Here is a 13,225-nt window from a genome sequence, read left to right on the forward strand (position 1 = left end):
AGCATCGGTCTGGCCAAGGAGTGGAGCCACAGAGGGGAGTGGGGCTCCTGCATGTGTCCCATTTTTGCCTTTTGAAAAGTGGTCACCCTAATGTAATCACAGATCCACCTGCCTCAGGCCACACACTTCCCCTCCCCATCACTGGTCCCTCTCCAAATAACCTTCTGTACTAGAGTATATGGAGCTTTGCTGAGCAATGCTCATAGCACCCACCCGGAAGTATGGATGCTCTGTGCAGGCTCTGCATGTTCTCCCCGCCCTGTGCAATGAATTATCATTTATTCTGCTGCATTCATAATTTCCACAGCCCTCATATGCCTCTGCAACCAAACCATATATTTCATACCTATCTTGCTGCTTTTGTCCACTGTGTTGGGTTCCAAACTTGCCATTCATATGATTTTTGTTTCCATTTTTAATGTGTGTAAAGGGTAGAGCTTTTCACTTTGTATCACTACATTTTATAGATATGGATTCAATTTCTAAATGAATAGACTGGACTCAAACACAGACAGCATTTAGCAATTATGCAAATTATCTGTTCTTCTCTTGCTAAGAGAGCTAGAGGGCTCAGGCAAAACACTCCTCAAAATTTACTGGCTGTTTTGCCAGAGAACTTTTTCTTTGGGTCCCTCAGTCTTAAGACTTAGTAACAGAAAGGGGTATTTTAAATATTAACTCATTCAGTGAAAAAGTTGGTTACATCATAAAAATATAATCCTCTTAAATTCACAATTCAGTGGAGAAAGAAGTGTGCCAATTGAGCAATTGCCTTGACAATCAGAGGCTCATGGGAATATAGGAATATACTATATTTTATGTTCAGAAATATTCACTTAATGCCTTTAAAAATAAGCAAAGTATTAAGCATTAAAATATTTAAGAATGTGTATGAAGATTGACTGCCACTCAATGCTGGCACCACTCTACGTGGAGAGGAAGTGAAGACTAACTTATCCCTGTGAAACTACATGATGGAATGTTAGGTTGACAGAGTAAATTCTGGGGTACGTTAGAATTTTGGCCTGGAAACAGGGTCTAATGTCTTGTGAAATCTGATGAGATCACAATCCCATGCTGGTGTGGTTGTAATGGAAAAAATACCTCAAATTCAGTTAGTCTTTTATTTTTAATGGCCTTTCCTCCTGTTCAACAGAACTATAGGGTGTTTGATTTTACATGAGGACTGTTTGACTGAGGATCTTGCATCAGCTGTCTTTGTGAATCTCCAAATTAAAAAAAATTTGAATTAAAGAAGAAAATGAATTGCCAACAACCAAAAACAAGCTGTACTTAGCTCTGCAGCATTCCTACAAAACTCAAATCATGAGTTTTATTCTGCGCAGTTTAAATTGTTCAGGGCTAGGATATGAAGCACCATATTAGTACAGTAGATCCAGTGAAAAATGTTAAGCAAATTAAACCATTAAAATGTTAAGAAAATTAAGCCATTAGTCACTTCTACTTTAAATATCAGGTGAACATGTAACAAAGAGTATGACAGAATAGCTCTCATTAGTATATGGGGAAATATTTATCCTTGGATGCCATATCCACAGCTCAACTAGGGTCAAAGGGAACCTGTAGTAATCTTTAGAACAAATTAACATATGGGGCCAGATTCACCAGTACGCTGTACCTGTTTTGTGCCACTTTTGTGACCCAAGCAGCCATAAACTTGGTTTAACAAGCCATTTAACCTGAGGTTATGGCTGCTTTGGTATGCTAATGTATTCCCCCAGTGAGTTTGATCCAGGGTGTGTTTGTAGATAGTCAAGCAACTTTTCATTACACATCTGATGTATTTTCCAAGGGACATCAAATTATTTTAATCCCTCATCTTTGAGTATAATAATGATCTGTTAAAATGTATCCTTGAATTTTAATATTTAATTTGTTATGAAAAAGGTCATGTAGTCAAAGCATACATTTTAATTCTGAATAAACTCTGCAGCTATGAGAAACACTCAAAGTAAACAAGTAGCACTGCAGGTATAAAGCAAATTTTAAAATTCTGGCAGATATCAGTATTATGATTCTGTTAATACTTTTTAGCAGGTTCCTGTTTAAGCTCATCAGAAACAGGTTAGTTTGATTCAAATTCTCTTCTACATATCCGACAGCTAGTATTCTGCCTTCAGCAGTGGTCAATATCTGATACTTCAGAAAAAAATGAAAAACAACCAGTACTGCATTGTCCATTATGTAATGTTATACATGGGATTTCAATTTCGTTCATGATCAATTTACACTCTGGAGCAAGAGATTTGATTATCCTTATTTCATCTCAAATGTTTTTAAAGCTCATCAGATAATCCAAGCACAGCATTCATCTCAATGGCTTGTTGAGGAGATGCATAAGACACAGGTGGACTATATTCTGTATAAACAAATACCATATGTCCTTTCAATAGCAGTAAAAGTACTGAATACAGATAATTTAAGATAGGTGTAAAGGTGAAGCCATTTGTCACATTTGTTTTTAAAGGACTTACAAGACTTGGAGATATACATGTATAACCCAAAATCCTTCTGGTAGGAAAACATTTGTGCTCTAACTCAAGCAAGGCAATTTTTTCAAAGGAGTTTGTAAATAGCATTTTTTATTCAATATTTTTTAAAAAATCAAGATGCTTTAGGAGGAGGTTTCAATTAAATCACAGAATGCTTCATATCTTTAGCATGATTGAAATTGTATGCCAAGAGTTGTCTTTTTAATTAATATGAACTACAGCTTTTCAGCCCTGATGATGTTCCCTTGTCCCCATTTCACTTCCCAGCTATGAATCCAGTATTTAATCTAAGGGAGAACTAATCAGAGATGGAAATTTTACTAGATCAGATCCTTCTTATACTGTGACTTTGCATGAACTCTGCATATTAAAAACTAAATCGTTCAGGTGCCAGTTAATCCACTTCTAGCTAGAGACAAATATTGATCTTTTCTGAGAATTGTCATAGGATCCTTTCTTCAAACTAACCTGATACCTAATCAGGAAGCATCTGGAGCTGGTCTTCTAGGAAAGCCAAGGTACAGGCAGGAAGGGTAAAACTATTACAGGTGAAATACTGATTTCATTTACACCAGTAATAATCCAGACTAATTGAAATGAAGTTGGTGAGTTACTCTTCATTTCTACTGGTGTAACTGAGATCATCTGGCCCTAAGGAAATATTTGGAGATGAAGAATTAGATTAAAATATTAAAGCACAAATCTAATAGGCACCTTCAGGATTTTTTAGCATATGGATTTACAATCTTTGAGTGCATGTGCAGATGCAGTATTACAGTTACAGTAATTTTCAAACTAAAATCTCCTCCCACCCATCCCCCCATTAGCCCTTGCTATGAGAGGAAGTATCATGATTATAGGAACTTTTAAAATATAGTGTTAAAGAAAATGGAAATTTAAACGAACCAAAATTAAATGTAAACAATATTAATGGTCTGACTTAAAGCCACAAAACCATAGATATTAAGAGTAATCTGAAAATCTAGGCTAATTACATTTTCTAGTTCATGCCCATGAATTTTACTGTTTTTCCTTCATCAGATAGTGGTACTTCTAGCTAAAAAATGTAATCCTGGCCAGACTCTCTCTCTCCTGTGATGTACCTTTTTGCTTGTTAGTTTTCAGATGCTAATGATGAAAAGTCAAATTTCCACAGAAAGCAGTTGCTTTTGGAGGGGGGGGGGTGGGGGCGGGTGAGGGGGCAAGTAGTCAGACCCAATTTTGTAACATAAAACCAGTGTTGATGGAAAATTTTCAATCCACTGTGTTCAGAAGCATCTTTCCACATTATCGTGTGTTTTATTACAAGCTAGTAGGTGTTCACATAGGACAAAATTCATTCCTATACTGAGGATCATTACAAAAACTATGCACATCTTATGTCCCACATAAATCCATATGAAGAAGATAAAACTTGACCTCATGTTGAGACTGGCAGATAGGCAAAACTAAAGCACTTCAGGTTTGAGTTCCGTTCTAAGTTTGTTAAGGCTTCTGCCACTCACATTTTGGTAATGAGCACGTTGAGGGCTCATTCCCCATAGCAATGCTCAGCTGTAATGTCATACATCTGCCAACTTTGAAAGCCCAGACTATTTGGTACTGGAATCTGCCACACAACTTTTTTGGACAGCTTTATATTGCTGCTCAAACATTCTCCCAGCTCCAGTAAATGATAGATGCTTCCACTCCTGCAACTCCTATGATATTGTGAAGAACACACTGAACATGAATCTTCCGCATATAGAAAGTTACAACACTGCTGCTGCACTAGTCCATGAGATTACTTAAGGACTCATCCTGAATGAGTTAGCAAGTTAACACAACTATATGGTTTATCATAGTTACTCTTTTTTCTTTCATTATCAGATTCTGAAAAGTTAACTTGTCACATTTGGAGCCTTTGTATCAAAAGGCTTTGGGCACATGTAATGACAAGCATCAGGGATGGAGAAGAGCTATTTAAGCTAAAAGACAATGTTGTCACAAGAACAAATAGATATACACTGGCCATGAATAAATGTAGGCTGGAGATCAGAAGAAGGCTTCTAACCACAAGAGGAGTGAGATTCTGGAACAAACTTTCAGTAGGAATAGTGGGGGCAAAACACCTAACTAATGTTAAAATGGAGTTTGAAAAATTATGAATGGGATTATACAATGGGGTTGCCTGTGATAGCAGGGAACTGGATTTAGTGAGCCAGGAGGTTCCTGCCAGTCCTAGGCCCCTATGACATCAATACAAGTTATGTAAAGGCAGAACATTGTGCGATGAAACTAATACATCTTACAAAATTGTACACAGGATTAGAGTTTCTCTGATACTCACAAAGGGCCCCGTTCTACTGTTGTTACTCTCACCAAATAGCACTTCTCCAAGAATAATTCCATTGTGTTCAATGGGAGTACACTTTTGTGTAAATTCTCAGCAAGGAAAGGATAGCAGAACTAGGCCCTTAAAGGCCAGCTGCCTGCAATGATCTGGCACTAGTTCCATGTGCTACAAGGTCCAACTTTGTGTCTCATCTAAGTACATTCCTTTTTCATGTTGGTAGGCACAGACACAGGGCTAGCGTTGTGAATAGACAGCTACATAAGATGGCAAATTTGGGAAGGTTGGCAAAAGTGAGCAGTGTCTTTCTTCGAGTCATCTCTGGGACAGCTGGTATCAAGAGAGTCTCTTTTTCTGTTGTGGGGCTGGTTGTGGAGAGCTGTTGCCTACTGGAACTGATTTTAGAAATAGATTAGGGACAGCAAAAGTATCTATTGGTCAGTTGACCAACCTAGGCCTATGTGGTAATCTCAAGGACATCATCACTCCCTTAATTACATGAACTCTGAGCCTAAGTAAGTTCTATGCTTGGTCAAGGTACACTATAGACGTTCCTTAACAGTGGGTGGAGAAAACGCTGAAATGTAAAAACTGGCATTCTTTTAAGAAAGTTTGAACTAAAGCCCTAGTTCTAGATCCCCTCAGCTTTATACTGTTGCATGGCCTCGCCACTCTGAGGCAACCCCTGCTTTGGAATGGTGCATCTGCATAGAAGTCAGCAGGCAACTGGAGGTCAGGCAACTTCAGATCTGCATGGAGTGGCTAGTTTAAAAAAAAATCCACTATCCCTGTGATCTACATGTTTAAAAACAAATATTAAGTACAAGTCTTTCAATTGCAGTGTTTATCAACCCATGCATAGGATTCCAGAACCGTAAAACATTGGTATCTAAGCACCAGATCAGTTTTTTGCTTGCATTCTGCTGACACCTCTCAGTTAAGGTGGCCAGCTGCCTGGTTTTCTATTGCAAAGTCCAGTAGAAAAGGGGACCTGAGTATCTGGTCAGGTCTACAGACAGGACCCGAAAAGTCCCGTTACTGCGGGTGGGGGAGGCACCTACTCAGACACGGCCACTTCCTCCCTGTGTCGGACAGCTGCAGCTCCCAGCCGGCAAGTCCCTCCCAACCTGGTGGGGGGCAGGGAAGAGCAGAAAGTACAATTCAGAATTGGAGGGAAGGAGGAAGAGGAGCAAGTTGGGGCAAGAAGTGGGGCAGAGGAGGTTCCGGCACTCCTCCTGGAGTGTCCGGTTCTTAAATATTACAAAGTTAGCAACCCTCAGTTCTCATTGTCAAAGGAAATCTGCACAACATCTTCAAAAGACAACCTGAAGAGCTTAAATTCATAACTTTGCTAGACACTAAAAATCATGGACTTAATAGAGACACCAGATTTATGGCTTATTACAGCAATCTGTACCCCACTAACAACCTCCCCCTCCCATAAGCTGCCTTTTTTCATTATCTTTCTCTTCCTTTCCCCCCTATGACTAGAGGGGTTTTAACAGGCAACTTCACCTTGAATAGTCCCTTGAAATGTTTTAAGTACACATGCTAAACAATCTATTCCACCTTGTATTTAGCTGTGACTCTGAGAGGGCTTGTCTACACTTAATGCTACAGTGGCACGGCTGCAAGGCTGTAGCACTTCAATGTAGACACTACCTACGCCAATGGGAGGGTTTCTCCCATTGGCGTAGGTAATCCAAAAGGCGGTAGCAAGGTCAATGGAAGAATTCTTTCATCACCCTAACACTGTCTAGACAGGGACTTAGATTGGCTTAACTATGCTGCTCAAGAATGTGTTTTTTTTCACATCCCTAAGTGATGTAGTTAAACCAACCTAATTTTCTGATATAGACCTGGCCAGAGTATGTTTCCCAGACCTGAAGAAGAGCTCTGTGCAAATTTGTCTCTCTCACTAACAGAAGTTGGTCCAATAGAAGATATTGCTTCACTCACCTTGTCTCTCTCATATCCCGGGACCAACATGGCTACAACATCACTGCGTAGCTCCACATATGATCTGCATAAAACTTTGACACTAAGAATTCAGGCTGTCTGTAATTTCCTCCATTCAAATGCTGTACATGTTGCCAGATGAGCACATTAAATAAAATAACTCCCTGACAAACCGATGCTCAGCTATTTCAAATATCGAGAATTTTGCCCTTTCAAAAATCTCAACTCACAGGTGAGCAGAAATGGCCTTTTACAAGATTGTGGAAAAGATGGTAGAGAAAGTACTCAAGTCTTGGCCAAAATGGACTGTTTAAGCTGGTTATTTTAAGATATAATTGTTTTTTTCCCTATTAAGAATTATTGTGGTATCTAAATCTTGAAATTACCTCAGTACTTACAACCTGGAAGAGGCACAATTACAGAAAGTGATTTTTTGACATTTCTGCAATTTGCCTAACTTTGATTTATTGCTGCCAAGAAGTAGGACTTTCATAGAGGTACAGGCCAGATAATTACATCTTTGTTGTGACAGATTACCAAAGGAATTTCTGCTCATTCCATCACAATATAGTGTGGCCTTGGCTAGGCTTTATTTTGTACCCATTTAACAGCTCTCAATGGATCTGCATGGAGAACTGAATGATCTCTGTTTAACACACACAGTCCTTAAAGTAGCCTCAAAATATTCAGCACTCAAGAGTCTTCCAAGAAGAACACACACATTTATCACTGATAGTAAAATACTGGATGCTGCCCTGTGCTGCATAGCACACAGGAGAACAAAGGAGAATATAAAAGTGGTGGAAAACCCAGAAAACAGGGGGGAGTGGGGAGAAGGGAAACAGAGGGCAATGGGAGAGGTAGCTATGTGGTATGCTTTAACTCTTCTTGGTGAACCAGAGGAAGTCCCTCCAAATTAGCATAAAGTATTTGGAGTTCATTTTCATGCATCTTCTGGTTCCGGCCAAAATCAGGGCCTTCAAATAGAAATCTCATAAAAACAGTTTGAAAATTAAAGAAGTACCAGAAATCTAGTGAGACAAAATATTCTCATATAATTTCCAGTCCACTTTTATAGATACAGGATCTTTGAATCAACACTTCAGGTGTTAGGTGAAATCCTGGCCCTGTTGCATTCAGTGGGAGTTTTGTTACTTACTTCAAGTAAGCCAAGAGTTCGTGCCTTGCCCTTGAAATTTTGCTGCTCTCTAGTAATTATATGAAAAGTGATTAATATTTATGAAGGACTGGATTTTGATTTTTAAATTATTGCTAGAAATATTTGACCCCAAAAAATAGAGGGACAGATCTTCAGCAAGTGTAAAGAACATAGCCCCACTGAAGTCAATGGAGCTATCTGGATTTATTCCAGCTGAGGATGAGGCCAATTGTTGCTAATTTATCTGACAAAAGTAGAGAAAATGAATAGCAATGCAACTGTTAAAATCTTGCTAGCCTTACATTGTGAGTAGTTGTACTGACTTCACCAGGACTATTTGCCTTGGATTAAAATAGGACAAAGCACTTGGAAGTCAAAGGTTATTTAAGGGTAAGCAACATAAATATAGGCGACCAAATCTCTGTCACGTACAATCCATAGTAATTATGAGTTCACATTGCAGCAGTGGTTTGTGGGATTAAAGTTATTAGAATGCAAAATACTGTAGGGTGGAAGGAAAGAATCAAAAGCTCATTGACTACTCAACCAAAATGAAATTGCCAGGTAGGAGCGTACAGCATGGAAAGCACTTTTAAATGGCCTCACTGGCAGAAAGTTCCTGTCTTTGGTCGAATCTTTATTACTCCACTGCATAAAAACACTGCTGATTTGGGTAAAGAAGAGAAGTGTGAAACCTGGCTTTATCCCCCCTGGCAAAAGTTTCTTCAAAGATTTTTGCAAGAGATCTGAATGACCAAAGTCCACAATACAGAGAACTAAATACAAAATCCATTTCTTCAGCTTAGCTATCCAGAAATATGTTCTTTACACATAAACAAAGTATGCTAACACACACCATCTACTAACTTTTCTAGTTTTATACCTACAAGCAGAGAAGGAGGAGTGTGATGTTATTTCAAATTTAATTTCTTCTGAGTCACTGGTCTAATCTGTGTTCTGGCCCCGTTGAAGTCAATGACCAGTCCCGTGTTGGCTTCAACAGAGGCAGGATAGTGAGTTTTATGGGTCAGAATCATTCCTGGTGTAATTACTGACTTACGTGGTGAATAGGCCTTAGGCTGACCAGCTTCACAGTGGTGAATATCATCTGTAGGGCCAAATTCATCCCTGGTGTAATTCCACTAAAGTCCCATGCAAGGACCTTGTGCTGAATTTCTGTGTTTTTATTCTATGTGACATATAGATGCTCCCATCTAAAAACTGGGCATGCAGTATTCGTTTTCGTAAAAGAAACAGAGCAGGAGTGTTTTGCAAGGAGTCATGAAATTCATACTCCAGGCTGAAATTTCAGTGCAGTGCAGATCAGGTTTTTGTACCACAGAGAGATACCATGCATGTTTTATAAGAGCACACGTTCTACTCTCTTCCATAAAGAACATAACATATAATTACTTATAGTCTAACCAGATATAGTTTGCATTTCTTGCTCCTATTTCTTTTCAAATTATATTTTGCAATTACATTTGCTTTCTCAACAGACAGTATTAATGCACACTTCACTGAAGATGAACTTCAACACTGAATGGCACTGTTAGCTCAGAGTAAATGTTGAGAAATTTCTCTGGGTGGTGAAGGGAGAAGTTTCTCACAATGCACGTGTGCGTGCACAAAAATAAATCTCCCCCAAATTATTTGCTTGTTTCTGATTCTCCTACTTTTGAATGATTCACAATTTCCATTTACAGCATCTGTGTTGTGAAAACCAGTTTCTAGACCTATGGTTACACAAATACAATAAAGGCCTGATCCTGAATCGGTGGGAAAATGTGTATTGATGTCAATATCAGCAGAATCAGGATCTAAGAAAGCAAATCTTACTGCATCTTACAACATGTCTATACCCTTATTTACAGCCACCTCAATTCAAAACTCTACTCTTGGGTGTCAGTCAATGACAAATCAGCATAGTAACACACTGACATTTATTTATTTATTTAGACCAAGGGTAAGAAACTCCTTCTAGTTTATTGCTGTGGTTAAACAGCACTGAAACATATGCTGCAAAACTCATCTTACACTGACCTTGAAGCTGGCGTCCTTTGTACAAATCCTTTGTTTTGGTTGGAAGAGCTCTGGCACTGTTATCACACTTAGGTTGTTCATACCTACACAGAAAGCAAAGAGAGAAGAAAAAACAAGCTGAAACCAATTTAATTTATATTTTATTTTTCTTTCAAACTCTGTGTGAGCTGTGTCATTTTTTTTCTCAGTCATACACAAGGATATAGACAGAAGTGAAATGATACACTGACTATCTTCCAAAGACTTCATTGCAAACATTAATTAATTAATCCTCACAACACCAGGAAAGTATTAGTGAGCCCATTATACAGATCGGGGAATTAAGGAAACAGGGCTGCGAAGAAACAATAGGAAACCCAATACAAAAAGATAGTTAGGGTCCTCCCACCTGCCATAACACATGTAGAAAACTATAAACCATATAACAAGTTTGGCAGCAGGCATGTTATTCAGATTGTGATGTTCCTGAAAATCCATTTTAACTCCTTCTTCCCCATCTCCAACAACCTGCTACTATGCTCGCTAAATATTACAGTACTAAAATTGTATATTACTGTATCATGACTGGAACAAACGTTAGCTTATGTAAGAGAGGCTGACCACTAATAACTAGCAGTTAGAGAAAAGTTTGGAGGAGGAGGAGATGTGCTGGGATGGTTTAAACTGGAGAATGGAATGGACTCAGCTGATCTTCGGGTACTGCTTTATGTGCGATGCATCTTTGACTCTTAGACATTTAATTAAAGCAAGTATGTTTGTCACAGATGGTAACAAGAAACCCTGTGCTATTTGTATCACTTCTGCAAATAGCTTTATCAAATGCCACTGACTGTGCTGTGTCTCCCACTGCCTTGTAATGTCAACAATATTTGGGTTGTCAATGTGATGGCTCCTTTGTACTTAATTACTTATAGCTGAATCTATGCCTCTGCCACCATTACCTTTGCAGAGGTAGTAGGGAGGGGCATGCCAATGATAGGAAGAAGCATGGCAAAGCCCACTAGCAGATTCTCAGCCACTACAGTCTCTACTTGCAGGTGATATAACTTAGAGCACCTCTGTAGTCCAGAATCCAGAATCAGGGGAGCAGAAAGGTGGCAGTGGCAAAGAACCACCTTCCAATTCTCCATCCCAAGCTGTACTGAGTGTAAATTTGACTCAGTTGGAGATTGAGTCCACTTGATGTTATCAGCCCTCACTCTCACCCTGCTCACATCCTGCAAAAATTCAGAATAACATCCTGGGGGCAACCTCTGGTGATTCTTAACCAAAACACTGGAATAAGCAAAGAAGATGCAAAGCATGATTCGCCCCTGCCTTGCACCTTTCATTACTATTCTGAGTTGTTAGCCTTGTATACCGGCTTGGAAAGTAAATGACAACACAAGGGGAAGGCAATGGAGAATCAATACTAATAAATCCACCTAGTGTTTTGTATCGAGGCCAGTTTGGTGAATATGATATTATGATAAACAAAGTCTGTATTTTATGAACCTCCCTATGGAGTTTCAGTGCCTTGATTTAAGACACTCCCAGTACGTGGATTGCGGGGCACACAATTGCTGAAATATCAAACAGGAAAAGAATTTCCATCATACTCAACAGGAAAACTACGTTTGTTGGGTCTCTGTAACCGTTCATAAGGGTCTTCCTGTGCTACAGGAATTGCCACAAGAATTGAATGTCGAAAGCTAGCGCTGTTATCTTTAGGTTTTGTTTTTTTAAAGAAAAAACTGTGGTTGTACTGTGGAGTTTACAATAAAGCTATTTTATTTGTTGCCTCAGAGCATATGGTACTAGCTGAGCACTCTGCAGGTTTGGGGTTACAATTTCCTGATTCTCTCTCAAAGAAACTAGACCTGATTTTCCATTACCTTGCACGGTGTGTAGTCAGTTATACATGTGGAAAGTGGATGTAAAGCCCTACTAGATCAGAAAAGTAGAATTTTACACCCATTTTGTACTGGGTGCAAGGCGGAGGAGAATCGGGTCCTCTGCTTTTTGGTTTTGATTGTGTGATTTCATCACTCCATTGTACTTGCATTAAACAAAATGCAGATAAGAATCTTATCTAAGTTCTATTTAAAAGATGTTCTCTTTCTGCTTCTCTTTTACCAGTCTTTAACTCTTGAAGTGCCCTTGGAATCCTAATAAGTGAAAGCTCATAGACAATATAAGAAAATGGAGCTTTGATCATGCTGCTGGTTGTGGATTACATATCAGTGTCAGACCTGATTCACTAGCATTTACTGTGAGATTTAGTCTCCCTTCATAAATGACAATCCAAGAAATGTGAGCTGTGACAAGAAAGACGACTGCTTTTACCATAGACTGATTACTAATTAATCGGGTGGAATGATACCTGTCAAACAGTCACAATGTAAGCACCACTGGGACCAAAGCTGCTCCAACAGTTTAAAAAGCCAGCTTCCCACAAACATGCAGTACCTAACAAAGGGCATTTCAGCTCTGCTGGGTGTTCCATAGCACATGGGAAACTACCAGCACCTGCATAGTGATACAGCTACAGCTGTCTGGTGCCCTATTTGTATTGATTTGCAAAGGTGGCCGAAATAGGAATGAAGGATGCTAGAGGCTCTAACAGCCCAACCAAGTCTAATAATTTAATTTCATGCCACTTTATGGTTTGCTTCTCAGGCATATTCCTCCCAGTGATAGATTATTCTGATGCCAAAGATTTGGGTTGAAGTATAAACCACTCATAAAAAATCTGTTGTGGTACAATAAAACAGGCCTTCAATTGAACCGAAACTGAATCATTATTAAGGCTCATAAAAAGCTAAAAAATTTTCTGGGACTTTTTTTCTTTTGTGGGAATCCCTTAGAATTTAATAGATAACGATCACTTTTCTATATTTTTTGTTTGCATCATCTTATTAAATTTAGTAGAGAACTATACTCAGGCTATACAATTTGATAGGATAGCTCACAAAACCTCTAGAAAATAAATATATAATCTATCAAATTTGATAGGGTAATAGGGTAATTTCTGTAGAACCTTATTACACTTCTACAGACTCCTATTGATTTCATCCCTGTATTCTAGAGGACTTTTCTATATGGGTTTCTTTTCATTTTTATGCTCCTCTTCAGTTCTTAGTTTCAGCTGGGACGTGGAGGAGGAAGTACAGTGGTCCTCATTTAAAAAAAAAAAAGTTAGCATTTATAACAATTGGGTGTGTCTGAGGTCACCTCGTT

At 38.8% G+C, this 13,225-nt stretch overlaps 1 protein-coding gene across 4 annotated transcripts in view; it reads right to left on the reverse strand.

Annotated features, from left to right (window-relative positions):
- Positions 1–13,225, reverse strand: part of SMOC2 (SPARC related modular calcium binding 2) — a 179,974-nt gene that overhangs the window by 36,604 nt on the left and 130,145 nt on the right. For all 4 annotated transcript variants that reach the window (XM_067535906.1, XM_067535904.1, XM_067535905.1 and 1 more), the window contains exon 9: positions 10,007–10,089. In XM_067535906.1, coding sequence (XP_067392007.1) covers positions 10,007–10,089 — 83 coding nt within the window. The remainder of the gene's footprint in view (positions 1–10,006; positions 10,090–13,225) is intronic.

The sequence above is a fragment of the Emydura macquarii genome, unplaced genomic scaffold (assembly GCF_026122565.2).
Source record: "Emydura macquarii macquarii isolate MOO-44397 ecotype Brisbane River unplaced genomic scaffold, CSIRO-AGI_Emac_v2 contig_3517, whole genome shotgun sequence".
Classification (NCBI taxonomy): domain Eukaryota; kingdom Metazoa; phylum Chordata; order Testudines; family Chelidae; genus Emydura; species Emydura macquarii.